Consider the following 18,158-nt stretch of genomic DNA (forward strand, 5'->3'; position numbering starts at 1 on the left):
TGCGCGGTGGGTTTGCGACGCGGGCGACAAAAAAACATGCGGCTAGGATTGTGGACTTAACTACATAGCTGCGCTCTGCCATTGAAAGGCGGAAAGTTGACGCCACCGAGAGGCGTTTCTCAGCATTCGTGCGGAGGTTAGTCCAGGTTTCGCGGGCTACTTCCCCGCTGGCGAGGAATACTACTCCCAGGACTCTCACTCCCTGCACTCCCTGCACCCACTCCACCTCGCCCGCAAGGTTCGGTGTGAAGGTGCCAAACCTTAGTGCCTTGCTTTTTCCCTTGTTCAATAGGGCCCCCGATATCTCGCTGTACTCGAGAAACAGCCGCGAAAAAGCGGCGTAGCTATCCTCGTCCTTGAGGAAAAGCGACACGTCGTCGGCGTAGGCCGAAACCTTGATTTGGCCCTGGCCAGGCAGAGGGAAGCCGCGTATGGATGGGCTGTCGTTAATGCGCCGGATGAATGGACCCAGGCATAACACGAAGAATGTTGGGGAGAGAGGGCATCCTTGCCTTATGCCCCGGGTGACTGAGAAGGGAGCGCTCTGGTGGCCGTTTACCGAGAGACGAGCATTCAGGTCTGCGTAAAGTAAGCGCTGCCTGCTGACAATTTGCGGAGGGAATCCGAAGGCGAACAGATACGAGTGTTCCACCCGATCGAATGCTTTCGCCTGGTCAAGCGAAACAAAGCACCCGCTGAAGCCCGTCCTGCTGGCAAATGTGAACAGGTCTCTAGTGAGTGCCAATGCATCAAACACAGAGCGGTTAGGCACGCTGCTGGTTTGAGCCCGGTGGATTAGGTGAGGCAGGATTGTCCGCATTCTTGTGTTGAGTAAAGATGCGACTATTTTGTAGTCTGCGTTTAAGAGCCTTATGGGCCGCCATGCTTGCGTGTCGGAGGGGTCACCGCCCGCTTTCGGAATGAGTATGATGCGGCATTCGCGGAAAGAGTTTGGACGTAACCCATCCGTGAGGAAGCCGTTGACCATCTTCAGGAGCGCTCCTTGGATCTCGTAAAAAAACTTTGAATAAAAACTTGTTGGAATGCCGTCTGGACCGGGGGCAGAGGCTGCATTCATACTCTGCAGGATGGCGTGCAGCTCTTGGCTTGTGGCTGCTGCGCAAAGGTTTTCATGCAGCTCTTCAGCTACTCGTGTCAAGTTAGTTAGTTATATTGATTTTTATGGCGCAAAAGCAACTGAGGCTATGCTGCGCCAAACACAAGGTTAGAGTTTTTGTTAATGGTGAAGCTTTCTAAAAATACTTAAAGTTTGTTTAAAACGTTGGCTTCCTTGAGAAACCTAAAAATACATGAAATATCAACCAGTGCTCGATCACCTAAGAGTAGCATGGGGTGTAATGGGATGCTTTCCCTGTAAAATGTTGTGAAATATTTCTTTCTTAGTTCTTCTAGTTTTATACATGAAATTAAAATGTGATTCACTGTGAGTTCAGCACCACACATTTCACAGAGAGGTTTGTTTTGTTTGGCTAGCAGAAAGTTGTGCGTGAGGTGGGTGTGTCCAATGCGGAGCCGACATAAGATAACTTCGGTAAAACGTTCTTGATGCCTACATGATTGCCATTCCCCTAAAATTGGTTTCACAGAATGTAATTTGTTGTTTACGTGATCTTGCCATGCGGCCTGCCACTTATTTCTGAGTTTACTGTTGATAAACTTTAAGCAATCCCTGTGCGGTATGTTCACTTGCTTTATTTGGCCATTCCGGGCTTGTGCAGCGCATACATCTGCTTTCTCATTACCTACGATTCCAACATGGCTAGGAACCCAGCAGAATTGAATGTTATGTTTTTGTTTTGTGATTTTAACAATGTTATGTATGATGTTACCTATTATGGGTTCAGCAGCATTTCTGGAGTGCAGTGCTTTGAGCATACTCAGGGAATCGGTGTAAATGATGCTATTTTTGATATTCTCTTTTACTATTTTTTCCACAGCTACAAAGATGGCATAACACTCAGCAGTAAAAACCGATGCGCATTCTGGTAGTCGCATTATCTGTTTGTTTCTTCCTTGGATTACTGCACTTCCAACGTGACTTTCTGTTTTTGAGCCATCGGTATAAAATTCAATGTAAGTGTCATACTTTTCTTGTAGTGCAAAGAATTCCTGTAATATGTACTCATTTGGCGTTTGCTTTTTATCTAAATGTGTCATTGTGAGGTCACATACTGAAGGCAGGCTGTACCATGGTGGTAAATATTCATTCCTTTGTGCAATATTCGGTAGGGCATCTAGTACTGTTAGCTCTTCACATTTATCTTCAAAGCGCAGCAGTAATGGTCTGATAGAATGTGGTTTGTTGATGAATAATCTTTTAGATGGGCACTTGGTGACAACTGGATGGCAGAGATGTTTCGGAAGAGAACGGATTTTTAAGACATATGAGCATGTAAGGGCGATTCTACGATCCTCAAGAGCGGCTTCATTAGTTTCAACGTAAAGGCTAACTACTGGTGATGTTCTGTATGCTCCGGATGATAGGCGCAGACCAAGATTATGAATGGGGTCTAATCTTTTTAAGTAGGATGCTCTTGCCGAACCATATACTATGCACCCGTAGTCCAGCTTGGAGCGCACCAGAGAGCGATATATTTGTAAAAGGCTTGCTCTATCGGACCCCCACCGCTTCCGTGAGAGAACTTTTAATATATTGAGGGCTTGAAAAGCTTTCTTTTTAAGGTTGTTAATATGTGGTAGAAATGTGAGTTTCTTGTCGAAAGTTACGCCTAAAAATTTGTGTTCTAGTTTAATTGGTAGCGCAGTGTGATTCAAGTATAGATTTGGATCGACCTGTAGGCCTCGTCGCAATGAAAAAAGAACAGCTACTGTTTTTTGAGGAGAAAATTTAAACCCATTTATGTCTGCCCAAGCACCTAGTTTATTTAGTGTGATTTGTATTTGTCTCTCACAGGTTGATATGCTGGAGGACGTGCATGCTATTTGTAGGTCATCTACATAGACTGAATACATTATGGACTTGGGTATTACTTTAGCTAAGGAATTCATTTTTACTATGAAGAGTGTCGTGCTTAGAATGCACCCCTGGGGTACGCCGTTCTCTTGGGTGAAAGTCATGGAGAGACTTGCTCCTAGGCGGACTCGGAATGTGCGGTTAGCCAGGAAGTCGTTCAAGCAGTTCAACATCCTGCCGCGGATACCTAGCTCTGCTAGGTCACGGAGGATGCCGAACTTCCACGTAGTATCGTAGGCCTTCTCCAAGTCGAAGAAGACCCCAATACAGTGCTGCTTGTGGATGAACGCCTCCCGGATGGTGTTTTCTAGACGGACAAGGTGATCTGTGGTTGAGCATGCTTTCTTAAACCCACATTGGTGTGTATCTAACAGTTGCCGAGATTCAAGTATGAAGGTCAATCTAATGTTTATTACACTTTCGAAAGATTTAGCAATGCAGCTGGTGAGGGCTATTGGTCTGTAACTGCTAGGACTTGTTGGTGGTTTTCCGGGTTTGAGAAAAGGTATTATGACTGCTTTTTTCCACTCGTCAGGTATATTGCCAGTTATCCAGATTTTATTAAAGAATTTTAACAGTGCCTCTACAGCATTCTCGGAGAGATGTGCAAGCATAGCGTAATGCACGTTGTCTGGTCCCGGTGCTGTCTTTTTGCCAGAAGATAGTACCTTATTTAATTCTAGTGTGAGAGGCTGGTTATAATCCTCATGAACACCTGCTCCAGATGGGAATCTTTGTTTCTCAGCTATTGCTTTGTGTTTTTGAAATGTGTTTGTGTAGTTGGATGAGCTTGAGATCTCAGCAAAATGCTCGCCCAGTATGTTGGCCTGTTCTTCTAAAGATGTTTGTGTCCCGGGTGCTGTCAAGAGAGGAATTGTGAAAGGGGTATGGTCACCAGTAAATTTACGCACTTTTTCCCACATTTTCTTTGATGTTATTGAACTATTTATTGAGGAGACATATTTCTGCCAAGAGGTTTTCTCTGCATTTCTTCGCACATACCGCGCTCTGGCTTTTGCCTTCTTAAAGGTGAGTAGGTTCTCTGCAGTGGGATATCGACGCAGAGCGCTCCAGGCTTTCTTTTGTTGTTTTTTTGCTAATGTGCATTCTTTTGTCCACCACACTTTGTGTTTCTTTTGTGCAAGTCCTGTTGTTTGTGGTATAGCGAGTGTTGCGGCCGATATTATGCATTCGGTAAACTTCTCATTAATTTCATCTGTGCTAAGGTCGTCACAAAATTCCTTTTCCAGAGTGGCGCTTTTTGTAAAAAGTGACCAGTCGGCGAGCTGAATTTTCCAGCGCCGTGGCCTTGTGGGGATGATTGGAGTGGACGATGAGAGCCTGATGATGGTAGGTAAGTGATCGCTGCCCATGGGGTCATTTAAAACATCCCATTTAAAATCGTTAAAAAGTAATGGTGATGCGAAAGCTAAATCGAGAGAGCTCATTTTTGCTGAGCTTGGACAGCAATATGTGGCTTTTCCCGTATTTAAAAGACAGACATTATTAGAAAGTATAAAATCTTCGATTGTTTGTCCTCTAGAGTCACAGCGTTCGCTTCCCCAAAAAGGGGAGTGAGCGTTGAAGTCCCCAACTACTAGATACGGTTCTGGAAGTTCATTGATAAGTTCTTGTAAATCGTGGACTGTTAATGTAAAATGTGGAGGAATATATACAGAACAGACAGAAATTGTTTTATGGCTGACGACACTGACCGCGACGGCTTCAAGTTTAGTTTTGAGTATGACTTCTCGAGCAGGGACGCCGCTTTGCACGACGATCGCAACGCCTCCAGATAGTCTATTTGCCTGCTCACGATCGCGTCTAAAAGTTTTATAATGTTTCAGGATATTTGTATGTTGTGGACCTAGATTTGTTTCTTGAAGACATAAGACTACGGGCGAGATTGACCCTAGGATATCTTTTATGTCATTGTAGTTCCTCAACATTCCTCTACAGTTCCACTGAACTAGGAAAGCCATATTTATGTTTGGGATAGGAACGATTGAGAGTTTACTTATGTTCTGGGGCCATTATGGTGGCCCTGCCTTTTTTCCGCTCAAGAGAGCTGTTCCGCCGCTGTAAAGCAGGCGGGCTGGGAGTTTGGTCCATCACCTCGCAAGAGGTGCTGGACGACCGCGGAGATTCCGCATGTGTGTGGGTGTCGGGCCTCCCCCGACGGGGGGAAGTCCTGCGGGGTGTTGACCCGTGGGCCGGCACTCCCTGGCTTGTAGTTGGCAGAGCAGCTTTCGCTGTTTCTGCCTGGGGCGTGGATGGCACTGCCACAGGCGCGGTGTAAGTGGCCGCGGCAGGTGCCGGAGTGCTGTGTGGTGCTACGCCCCTGCGCACCACATCAGCGAAGTTTGGTTTTGCTGAGAAGGAGAATGTATTTGTAACTGCAAAACGCCTTCTGGCTTCTTTGCATGAAATGTTTTCTTTTGTCTTTATGGTAATGATTTCTTTCTCTTTTTTCCAGGACGGACACGCCCTGGAGTACGCAGCATGGTCTCCTTCGCAATTTGCGCAGCGTAGTGCTGCGTCACATTCCTCAGACTGGTGGTCCTTTGATGCGCATTTCGCGCAGGTTTTGCGGCCGCGGCAGCTCTGCGAGCCATGGCCAAACTTCTGGCAATTGAAACAGCGACGGGGGTTGGGTATGTAGTGTCTTACGTTGACTTTCAGGTACCCTACTTCAATTGTTTCGGGTAAGCTGCTGGTGTTAAATGTAAGGACCATGTGTTTAGTGTCTATTTCCTTGTTATCCTTGCGGATTTTGATCCTATGGACGTCAATTACATTCTGGTCGGAGAGTCCTTGAAGCATTTCGGTTTCTGTAAGGTGGATAAAGTCAGCTTCGGAGATAACGCCTTTGACTGAGTTGAGGGATCGGTGGGGAGTCACGGAGACAGAGATGTCCCCTATGGAATCGATGTTTGCAAGTTTCGAGCACTGGATGCTCTCGCGTAGTTCGAGGAGTAGGTCGCCGCTTGACATTTTGGATACCTTGTAGCCAGGCCCTAAGGTATCTGTTAGGCATTTGGTAACAAGAAATGGGGATATGATTCGGGCTTGCTTTTGTTCACAGTTACTGTGTATAACATGAAACTTAGTGAATGTCGGTTTCTTTTTCGAAAAAAAGTCTGCTGCTTCGTTCCGCACTCTTTTCAGAGAGCGATCAAGTTTGGAAAGGGGGGGAGCCATAAAAAAATTTGGTTTTTCGGTCATGGTGCCAGCCACCCACCATGGAGTCCAACAAGGGGACGCGACAGGAACTTGAAAGTAAGTCCTGCCCACGCCAGCTGTACACCTTAACTATAACCTAATATGACTCAACTCAGGGTAGTTGGTCACACACGGTTAACCCTCGCCGCCAGGAAAAAGAGGAAAAAACAAAGAAGGGAGGAGGATACAGGAAAGTTGTAAGAAAGGAGATAGGAAAGTGAAAGATGAGAGGAGAACAGGAAAAGGCGACTGCCGATTTCCCCCAGTCGGGTCAGGCCGGAGGTGCCGTCTACAGGAAGCTGGGGCCAAAGTGGTGTGTTGCCTCCGCCGAGGGGCCTTAAGGGTCCAAACGCTCGGCATCGGCTCAACCACCAGGATCCCCTTTTCCCCGGACACGGCGATGCCACGCACGGCTAAGCGCGGATGCTCGGGTCCGTGGTGATGCATTGTTCACCATCATCCCCTTGCGGGGATGTCCCTGCGGATGCTCGGGTTAACCCCGTGGTGTCGCCACTCACCAACGTCTGCATGCTGCAGACGCCTCCCTGCGGGGAACTCGTGTCAAGTTTCCAAAAAAGCTTTGTAGAAGCCCGTCATAACCATCTTGAAGATTTAGCCAACTGTCCGTAGAGAACAAGTTCGAGAAGTGACTTGCAAAGATCGTGCAGATATCGGACGCGGTTTTGCTTTGGGTGCCGTCTGGGAGTGTCACGAAAGGCACAGTAGCGGGAGCGAATTCCTCTGCCGTGCCTGCGCGTACGTGTCGTAGCAAAGCCGGGTCTGATATAGGCCGCCCGAGCTGGTGTGCGCGACTAGCTGCCCGTGATGACTGGCAGAGCAACACGTAGTAACGTGGTTTAAGTAGGCTCAGGTAATCGCTCATGGCAAAGGTTAAGGGTGCTCCCCTTTGCACCATACGGATGCGCTTGAGGGTGTCATTCAGTGCATGAGTTACCCGGCGTCTGCGGTCTTGACCGGCCGCCACCAGAGTTGCCTGCCAACGAGCCTTGAGTGTGTCCCATGAATCAGTCGCAACGAAGCTCTTGCACGATGCGGCCAACGCCGTACGCAGTGACGCCATGCTTTCCGGGTCCGCCAGTAGGCTCGTGTCCATGCGCCACGTAACAGTACGTGGGGTGTCGTCACCAAAGTCGAGCCTGACTGACAAGGGGTGGTGATCGGAAATCACCGGCGTGCCTGCAGGGAACGCGATAACTTCGCAGCTAACGACAAAAGAAGCGAGCTCTGGTGGAAAATAGAATTTGTCTATCCGACTCGCTGACTGTGCTCTCTCCCACGTCGCTCCAAAGGCTCCACGTCGCTCCATGAAGCTGCACCCACGCGTCAGACAAGCGGAACTGAGTCACGAGATCGCGGAGCGCGGGGGCACCGCAATAACGGCGACCGTGACACTGTCCGCGGACGTCACGGTCGATGTTAAGTACACAATTGAAGTCACCGACGATGAAAGTGGGGTAGGGATCAAAGAGGAATGAGTCGAGGCGCTCAAAAAAATCAGAACTACTAGTCTGCCGTGCTGGCGCGTATACAACCAACGCACGTACCCGCCGCTGGTTTAGTGTGAAGTCGACCGCAAGAGTGCGGCCGTCCAGCCCGAAAGTGCAATGAGCACCCGCGCGCAGGCAGTGGTTTACAAAAACGACACCAACACCGCACATATGAAAATCAGTCAACGAAAAATAAGCAAAAACAGAAAACCAGGTGGTGAAATTCAGCACATCAAGTGAAGTACGGAAGTTGCATTCCTGTAAAAACAGGATGTCGACGCCCCTAGCCCTGGCAAAGTGCATCACCTCTCTCTGTCTGTCTACGGATTGAAATCCCCGAACATTCAGGGAGAGGAGATGCACAACCGCCATGACTGCCAAGAGCACCGACGGCATAGCATACAACCTAAAGAGCGCTGCCATGGGCGGCGCTTGGCGCGCGCGGCACTTTTTTGCTAGAACGTTCGTTAACAGTCCCCTCGGATTCCGATGATTGGGGGTGGGCACGCTTGTAGTCGGGTCTTGAGAAGTCCATATTTTCGGGGTCGTCAGCGCTTGTGGCCGTGCTCACCGGTTGCTGCGTGGTCTTGGCGACGCTCGCAGCTGAAGCTGATGCCGACGCCAGGGTCGCCGATGGGAGGGTGTGGCTGGCTGGTGACGGGAAGCGCGCGTCGTCCGCACCTCGAGGAGTCGTCGGCCCTGACACCTGCCCGCACGTCAAGTCGCCTGTCAGGCGAAGCGGCGTGACTTTGTCTGGTACGTCCACCAGGTCGCCCGACGCCACGCTCGACTCGTCGCCGCTGCTCACGGTGTCGTAGGTGTCTGTGGCGGGAAACGGCGGCAAGGGCTCGGAGAAAACTGCAGCGAACGGCTCCACCTCGTTTGAAGGCGTCCCCTCGCGCTGCTCCTCCACGGGCACCTCCGTCGCGGGGGCGGGCTCGGGCTCGCTCGGGCGGCTGGTCTTTGGGTCTGCGTCGGCGACAGGCGTCCGGACGGTTGGTGGGCTCCGCGTTTCTGCGGGTACGTTGTCCTTACTCGGTTCCGTCCTCGAGGCGGCGGCCGCCGCATAGGACCGTGGCCGCAGGCAGTCCGCTGTGGCGTGGCTTCCACCGCAGCGCCTGCAGGCCGCTCCGCATCCGGCCGTGTCGTGGCCGAACACCTCGCAGTGAGCGCACCGCGGCGTTCGACACGCCGCGCCGATGTGGCCGTCCTGCCCGCAGCGGGAACAGACCTTCCGGACGCCTCGGTAGTTAAACATGACGCGGTGGCCCTGGACGGTCAAGAGGACGTTCAAGAATGCTTCTAAAAGTTCACGGGCTATTTTGTTTTTACTCTTGCCCAGAATCTTCATGTCTTTGAACATCGGCTCACTACCAGAACATGAAATGCAATGGGCGGGCAAGTTCGCCCCTTTTCTTTTTCGTATAGAAAGAGCATGCTCCCCTGCTCGTTCATTGACGCAGGTCCAGCTTTGGCGACACACACGCGTCCACACTTGAGCTGGATTTGATAGACCACGCTGTTGTACAGGTGCAGTAAAAAGTAAATGGAAGGCGCGACAGCGTGGCAAACCATGCCGCAGCGCTTTCTAACGCCGGATCTGGAAACTGCTTAGCTCGGTCGCCAGGAAGCCGCGCGCGCTATCAGCAGACCTTTGTATCGAGCGTACGGCCATCACTTTCAGCGGCTCGAACGGATGCTTGTTGCTTTTCAAATGTGACACCACGGATTTCACGGGCGCTGCCAGCGATTAGTTTGAAGAGCGATTTGCGCCGTTTGAAAATAATCAGCAGCTGGCCCGTGCTCCTTGTGGCGGCGAGCGGACGCTGCTATCATCGGCGTGTTTTGATTGCTCAGTGATGATGACGCATTTAGCGGCAGGCCGCGCCCGTGAAATCAGTGGTGTCACATTTGAAAAGCAACACGCATCCGTTCGAGCCGCCGAAAGCGATGGCCGTACGCTCGAGACAAGGGTCTGCTGATAGCGCGCGCGGCTTCCTGGCGACCGAGCTAATCAGTTCCCAGAGCCGGCGTTAGAAAGCGCTGTGACATGGTTTGCCACGCTGTCGCGCCTTCCATTTACTTTTGACTGCACCTGTACATGACATTTCACATACTGTTCAGCATGTTTCATCGTACATACATGCGCTTCGTGGGCCTCGTTCCTCTGTGATCCTGGGGCATAACCCAGCAAGCTTTTTTGGGGGCCGAAAAAACCACCGAAACACAATGCCTGTTTGCCACTTTTTTTAAATTGTGGGCTATGTTGTGCAAGTATCGAACCACTGACGGCTTTGTACTCCGAAAGCGTTCAAGGTCACAGCTGCGCTTGCCTTTCTTTATCTTCTGGAGAAGGTTCTTGGGTACCGCTGTGATGAGCGAGCAGGGGAAACCGGTTGAAAGAAGCCTGGTGATCTGATTATGAAAGCTGGAATGCATTTCATGCTCGCATGATTTGGTTAAGGCTGATTCTAGGCACGAGTTTTCAAGTGCTCTTTTCGCAATCTTTGAATGTGCCGAATCAAATGGAAGTAGTGCTTTCTGTGCTCGAAGAGCATATTTCTTATAGACATGATGGAAGCCACCCCAAGAAAGCTACGCGCCAACTCGCCCAGCGAGTTCTTCTACATACCATGCTTTACCGGCCCGAAACATACTTTTTTTTTTCTTTTCGGCTACGTGAACTTCACCGAACGTACATAAATCGTTTTAGTAAGGTCGCAATATAAAAAAAGAAAAGCAAATACAGGGCGTTCCAGCTAAGTTTAGCCAGGGTTTATAAATATGCCTAGGCACCCTAAGATGACGCTAACACATACATCTGGCTGGCTTAAATTACTGCTTTTTTATTCTGCTTAAATGCATATATAGTCGAGATTAATTCACCAACTTCGCAAGCGACCAAGTTGGGCAAAAAATTCCAATTGAGAAGTTCTAGACCAATCCCCAAAGTACCGATTCAATGGTTTCAAACTTTCCATCCATTGCGTATTAGTTTTTTTTTTCACTTTCTGTGTACGCCCACGAAATACAAAAAAAAAATACCACATGACATTTCGGCAGGGGCGCCGCGATTGCAAAGCCACAAACGTCCTGCTTACAAACCAACAGAATATTTAGCCAGGTGTGCTCCCGCTTAAAAGAAGGCAGGGCAGCGACGCAGGCACTGGCTCTGCCATTTACGCCAGCGACATGCTTCCCTCGCTGGGGTTCATTATAAGGATAAGGAGATGCTTATCGCTTAGGCTGGCGCAAATCGCACAGCCACGTCTCCGTCACTGCCCTGTCGTGCTTTAAGCGGCAGCGCACCCAGTTGAACAATCAGTTCGTTTGTAGGCGAAACTTTTGAGAGTCGCGCAATCGCGGCGTGGAAGCAGGCATGTCGGGTGGTATTTTTTTGTACTTCGGGGGATCTGCAGTGAGCGGCAAAACCTAATACGTAATAAATGGAAAGCTAGAAAGTTTTCAATCGGACGTTTTTCGGACCATCCTAGGACTTTCTGGACAAATTTATTTTGCCAAACTTCGTTGCATGCGAAACTGGTCAATTAACCTCGACTAATTATGCAATTAACGAGAATAAAAAATAGCGCAACTTGCGCCATACAATAGCGAGTAACAAGCATGCATTTAGTTCCACCGTCTTAGGGAGCTCGGCATATTTACAAACACTGGCTAAGGTTAGCTGGGACACACTAGTCAGCCACCAGGGCAGAGTTCCACCACTTGCCCATTCAGCACTGCCTGTTATCACTTCGTGCTTATGACATTCAGTAGTAATGATCAGCTTTGGAGCAGGATGTCGACAGTCTTGTAGTCAGCGAGAAGCCGGGAGGTGGGGGGGGGGGGTACTTTCTGCGACATCACATGATGCGTATTTGCTGTTGTATGCCAAGAGAAAGATGACCACGTTTTGCGAGCATATAAATACAGTTGGTCAGAGCCAACTTTAGAACACTTCACGAAAATTCTGCACATAATTGGATTGATCTCTGAACACAAGAGAATGTCAAACAACGCACCGCGATACAGAGCAGTGCAGAGAGCACCTCACTATGCCAGTAGGCCAACACCTTTGATATTCAAGTACGCTTACAAATTCAGAACGCCTGTGATTTCTGCTCGGGTACAGTCTTGAAGAAAACATGCAAACGCAGCGCAAGATTTGGGGGCGGCCATTATTTGCCATGCCTTGAAGTGACATCTGCTCGACCACATCGGTGGCCGGTTACTCATCAGCTCCTGGTTACTGACAGTCTCCAAAATGTTGAGCATGATTCGTAGAATGCGGATGAGTCGAGTAGCCCAAAGCATTTCTCGTGGAGGCAAGTAAAGATTCGAGTGGTGCCGTGTGCGGTAATGCGCTGGAGCTAGAGATCTTGGTGCTTATAACGTGATAGTATAGGAGCATTGCTGGAGCGAAAAATTAGCGCCCGCCGTCGTCACAGCTCACAACTTTCCTCCTCTCGCCTCTCACCCTCTCCACTTTTGTGGAAGAGGAAAGAGACGCTGGGCTAAGAATGGCTCAGGTTATATGAAAGTGGCTAAGGCGGAAAGAGAAAAAATAAGTAAAGAAGCGCTCTGTACCAGAATAGAATCAGCGAATAGAAGTAGAAATTGGTACACAATCAAGAGAGGAATAAAAGAGTGCATTGCTATCGCAGTTGCTCCGCAACGTTACAGTTGACCTCGCCCAAATTTTTGTTCCACTGGAATACATTGTTTCCCCAGAGGGCGGGACGTGGCGCTGCTGGACATTACGGCAAAGCTTAGACAGGCTAAGCACGGCTCTGCAAGCTCCTATACCTCCTGTTGACCACGTATACTACAGATTCTAGCTCCATTTCTTCCGTCAGGTACGTTCATAGCTGGTGGTGGACGCAACAACGGGCAACATTAATCTCCATTGCAACAGACGACCAAAACTCGTGGGCGCAAGGGTTGTTCCCATGGCATGTGCTTCGTGCGCGGATTGGACTGAAGTCGGGTTCACTGTAGAGAAAGGGGGGGGGGGGGGGGGGGGAGGATGGGGTGTTCGGTGTTCGACTTCTCGGGGCGCAGGCGCGCGCCGCGCTTTTCTTGGGCTTTCGCGCACCCTTTCCTTGCGGTTGTAGCATTTTAATTAAAATCGGTCGCGCTGCCGGCCAACTAACCAAACCGCTGGACCAATGTAGGGATAGCAGAGAACACACTTTGAATGTTTATACCGACACATCCTTGCCGCTGCTTTGAGTCGAAAAGAGGTATTTCTTCTTGAAATGTACTACATGTTTGTAGAGGGCGAGGAGAGGAGGCGACGGGACGCGCCGGCGCCGCCGTGGGTCGGACACGCGAGATGCCTCGCGCATCCGCGCCGCTCGTCGATAACTTGAGATGCCCCACACCTGCGCGGCGCGGCATCATCAAAACGTATAGTCGCTCTGCTCCCTCTCTCGCTCGTTGCCTCCGCGCTCTCCTTTCGAATTCGTTTCTGTTTTGTGGAGAATAAAATCAGTCTGCTCGGAATCTGCACGCTGTCAGCAAGTTTATTTTTATTAAGGCGGAAGCCTTTAATGTCTCATCGTTGTAAGCAGCAGTTGTCGACAGAAAATGTCACGCTTTTCAATTGGTGGAAACGGTCGTGACGTCACAGTGCGGGAATTTCAAACGGGGCCAATTGTACTTTGGCTAGTAACCATGCAACCAATTGAAGGGATCGTATAGTGATGCTCCAAGTAAGTGAGACTGAGCTTAGTTAATTGCTTATTTACCCAATTAGCTTAATTAGCTTTACTAGTCAGGCCATATAAATAAATAAAACCGATTAAGAAATTGGTCGAGCTCAGGAATCGAACCCCGGTCTTCGGCGTGAGAGACGAGCATGCTATCCACTCCGCCATACCAGCTCGATGGTTTGGAATGAACAAAGGCGCATCTAGTGAATACGGTGTCTTCACTCACTCTCATCCTCCTCCATTCCCTTCCGGCGAGGTTTAGGTGTCCACCGACAAATGAGAGACCGATACATTTCCTTTCCTCAAAAACCAATTTACCGACGAGCGAGGCGTAGAACCGAATGGGCGACGGCGTTCTATGGACTCCTTGGCAGCGTTGCAAGACGCTGTGGCCACACTTTAGGTCAAAAAAGTGCCCCCCTGAATTTTGTGAGACAGTTACTGCGTAATTTCATTTCCTTAAATACAATTTTCATTTTCTTCATTACGGCTCCTCTTTATCTATCTTCTTTCACTCCCACTTCCTCCCTTCCTCTACGGTGCGGCTCAGGTGTCCACCTAGATGACAGAGAATTACTGCGCCGTTTCCTTTCCTCAAAAACCGTTGCGTTGAAAGGGCAAGGCATCGCGCCGAACGGGTGGTAGCGTTCCGTGGACTCCCTGGCAGCGCTACAACACGCTGTCGCGTTCCACTCCTAAAGGCGAAGTTTAAGCGTCATTAATTAGCAGTTAATTAGTATTCAGCTATTATTCAGTAATTAACCATTAATTAGTGATTTTTCATCACTTAGTAATTAGTACTCAATTATATGTGACGCCATCAGTGCCACAGAAACAGGGAATGTGGTGCGGAAAACGCTTCCGCCTCTACCCACCTTAGACAGTCAAAGTGCCCCCTGAATTTTTTTTATCTCGCAGCGAGGACGAGGCGCTACATATCAATGTTAGAATATTCCGTACAGTGCACATATAATGGTGCATCGTGAAGAGGTGTGAAGTAATTCTGAAATGGTGCAGCTGACATTTCCAGAGCATAGTTTCGTGCCCACTGAATTACAGCAAATTAATGAACGATCATACCGTCCATACACTGAGCGTACGCAATTTAATGCCTGCTGTATGCTCTTTGAAATCCCAGATAATTGCAAAAATTGTTTTGTATTTACGAAAACAAATTACAACAAATAAATATCATGCTAGATCTTCACTTTACATAATAATAATTGGCGAAATCAATAAAATTCAGCTAATATACAGCTGCATAATCAATTCGCACAATGTATCGACACGTCTTCGGCCGAAAGACGATGACTGTTTCATCAACAGCAGTGATTAAATGATTGTTAATCGCTGCAACTAGCGGAGGCGCGCGATAAAACGTTCGCAGGTTGCAGGGCTCGCTGCATCCTTGAGGGTCTCATTTGTGCTATTCGCAATTTAGAAGGTCGGGAGAACAGAACCAAACACCACCGTATCTGTCTGTCGCTGCACCGACATCAGTATAACAAGAAGGAACACGACGCCAAAGTGACCGGCATCGCATAGCAGGTTATAGCGCCCAAAATAACACGCCTGGTGTCGCACACTAAACAAGAGCGCGCTGCAATTGTAACGGCCGCGCAATACGAAAATTCAAAAGGGATAGAGGGGGTGAGGGGGTTCTTCGAATTAGCCGGAACAGTAGTGGCTCGCGTTTTCGTCCCCCTGGGCTGCATGCACATGTATTCATCGATTCCACACAGCAGACGGACGCACATCAATAGGTAAAGTGCAGGCTTTGAAAATTAGAAGCGCAGACAATTATGGGCTTAGCCAAGTCGTTAGATATTTACTGCAATGAACCTGGGCGTGCAACTAACAACGACTGGTGGCTAGTGCTACACGCACAGCCTGCTACGACTTGCACACAGCCGCACCCAACCAGCACAAACATTCAATCCAAAATTTTTCTTCCATCAACGGCTATATGCAAGAATTTTTAGCAGCTCTGGGCTCGCAGTGCTTCGAGAATTGGGCCCTTGCCAGAGTTTGTGTGTTGCAGCTCATACTGAGAGGAATAGTACAGGCTGTTTTAGTTTCGGGAGTATGAGGATGTGAGTTGGGGATCACACCCGGGACAGTGAGCACAGTGGGCCGTGAGCTGCACTCGGAAGCCACAGATATTCCTAGGAATGATACCAAAAAGATAGCCCGGGTTTTTTCTAGTACCGGCAAATAAACGCCGCAGTTGAATTCCGCCACTGGTGCCCGAAAAAAAAAACATATCTAAGCCCTCATTTGTGACATCGATCGCTTAAAATATTGACTGCCTACGTCAGCCTACGAACGAACACCTAGTGGATAGAGAACGCGACGACGACTTTATCCTGTTACCGGAAGGACCAGCAGGTGCTATCGCGATCAAAAGATTACGGGACACTAGTTCTTCGAAAAAAAAAAATCCTAGCTTCGCCTCCCAACCCAGCCGCGTGGTATTGTTATGGGCATTTCAAGCGACTAGAGTACGTGAGTGCTCTGAAAAATCATTTCGTTCCGCACACACGCGTCCCGTAAACTTTTGATCGCATAAACACGATGGTAACTCTCAACTTTTTTGAAAAGATAACGCCGCATGGACGTATACGGAGGAAGCCTTACTGTTTTCTTAGACGTCACGGCACTCTTCTCGACGTGTCCAGCCGATTCCACGGTCGAGGATGCTTTGAAGAGAGTCTGGCAGGTCGCACTTCCCTCGACGCTCCTTAGGGGAGGGCACTGGTGCGGTTCTGCCAGAGCGATACACCTGCAAAGGAAGAGGGAGAAAAAAGTCAGGTACAAACAGATCGCTCGGCTGTCTTCTCCCCCCGCGTCACGGGATTGCAGCCTGGTGAGAACAGGCCTCTAACGTGAAGAGTATCCCCTTCCATGGAGGGAACAAAAGCGAGACTCCGCATGGATGCCACACGGCCACACATGGCACGTCCGCTGCGAATACGAGATGGCTCCGGCGCTAGACGACCTGAGCGGAAGAGGCTGGCGCCGACGATGGCGACAGGAAATGGAGCAAGACAGCGTAGAAGCGCCGACTCCGACAACAATTGCTGACCATCCTGTAAGGACCTTTCATGTACTGAGTTCTGTAATACAGTGCTTTTTTTGTTTTCCTCTATAAAGTGTGCATTCGCGATTTCAGAACCAGTCTATAGTTGAGGTACCCCACCACACCCTTCCTGCCCTAGTCACGGTGCCGCTTCGGTGCCGTTCCTTTGACGCGAACCGACACCGTGCATCCTGGCCTCGGTGGAGAGACGAGACGCGACGTCTGGCCCCGGCAAGCGTGGAAAAATACTCCCCTTTATTGGGCTGCGTCAGAGATACACGACACTGACACAATACAAGACCATGTGTCACGTGCGGCCAGCAATCGGATTCTGCCGCATCACTCAGCAAGTACGCAGAGGTTCCTAGCCCATCCAACATTTGCCAGCACCAACGGAGACAACACTATACCTTTCTAGCGATAATTTTTTTTCGACCAGAGGTGCAAAATGCCCCCATTTTTATTTTCCTTCTTTAACGTCACTTTTGAATACATGGCCCTAGTTTACCTTCGCCCTAATTTTGAGAAATTATCCGGGCATCCACCACTCTCTCTTCGCAAAATTGGCTGGTCATCCCTCGCCCTCACACACATATCGCCAACCCTTCTTCACCCTCAACCTCACTTATAGTTTCGTTCGTTTTTTCCAAGTAGTTTTTTTCTAGTCCGCAACTTCTGGCAATATTACTGAGTAATAAAATATAAGAGAAGCTCTCAAAGGCAGAGTTGGACGAGAGGCTAGATGCTTTAATTGTTGTGTGTTTGGGCGTGTGAGCTGTTCGAGCTAATACGCGAGACAAAATCGAGATAGTCACGAGTTGAGCCCCACGGTATCACTCTGGCTTCACTTCTGGCACGCACTGCCTGCATACATGCGCCCTGCACTTGTAACATTTCATTGTTATCTGTATGCACTGCTAAAATGAGTCAGTGCGTTGTTGTGTCGGTGTAGTAGCATGTACCATGTACATGCAGTAGCATGTACCACAAGACTTACAATAACTGCTAAGCAAAGAATCTACTACGAAGGAGGAAAGTTTTTAGGTCGCTTAATCACCATTACCCGATAGCACTGCGATAGCATTCTCTTCTAACTGAATTTCACTGCTTCTAAGCTCCCGACATTTTGTGCGGATTGCTGCATGCTCGTCGGATGGCGCTTCCACCAGCACGGATGGAAGATGATGAAAACCACCTTATCAAACTACACCGAGAGAGACTGGCAGTTTAAGACGCGTGAACGCGGGTGGGTGACGGGAATCTTGGAAAAAGCAGTGCTAAGGTGAAGCACAAAGAAAAGAGGACAACAGGACCGGCGCTGACTACCAACTGAAAGCTTTATTAGAAACAACACGCAATATATACTCCATCGACAACCAAGAGCGCATGGCAACACCAAAAGCTACAATGATCAATCAATCACCTGGGTCAAGATACTTTAGTTCACAGTCATGAACTCTTACAGAGGGGATGCTCACGCACGAGTCATGCACTGTTTTTTGGATATGAAAGGCTTCACTGATTTTCCGTGTTAGTTTATCTTTGTGCTTGTACAAGATCCTAGTTTCATTAAGAATGGGGGTACATATCATTGTAGCATTTGGCGTTGCCATGCGCTCTTGGTTGTCGATGGAGTCTAT

General features: G+C 49.1%; 1 protein-coding gene across 2 annotated transcripts; it reads right to left on the reverse strand.

Annotated features, from left to right (window-relative positions):
* Positions 1-1,359: 1,359 nt before the first annotated feature.
* On the reverse strand, positions 1,360-16,740 carry LOC149357769 (uncharacterized). 2 transcript variants are annotated; one of them, XM_089584913.1, is made up of 3 exons: positions 16,077-16,740; positions 8,761-8,995; positions 1,360-8,694 (listed from the first exon to the last, which is right to left on the reverse strand). In XM_089584913.1, exons 2-3 carry the CDS (start codon positions 8,981-8,983, stop codon positions 8,132-8,134), a joined length of 786 nt encoding a protein of 261 aa, XP_089441039.1. In that variant the 5' UTR covers positions 8,984-8,995; positions 16,077-16,740; the 3' UTR covers positions 1,360-8,131. The 2 variants fall into 2 exon arrangements, with proteins under 2 accessions (XP_089441039.1, XP_089441038.1); XM_089584912.1 differs by having other exon boundaries at positions 1,360-8,995.
* Positions 16,741-18,158: the final 1,418 nt, after the last annotated feature.

This window comes from Amblyomma mixtum, chromosome 3, assembly GCF_055824585.1.
Source record: "Amblyomma mixtum isolate Tamu chromosome 3, ASM5582458v1, whole genome shotgun sequence".
Lineage (NCBI taxonomy): Eukaryota > Metazoa > Arthropoda > Arachnida > Ixodida > Ixodidae > Amblyomma > Amblyomma mixtum.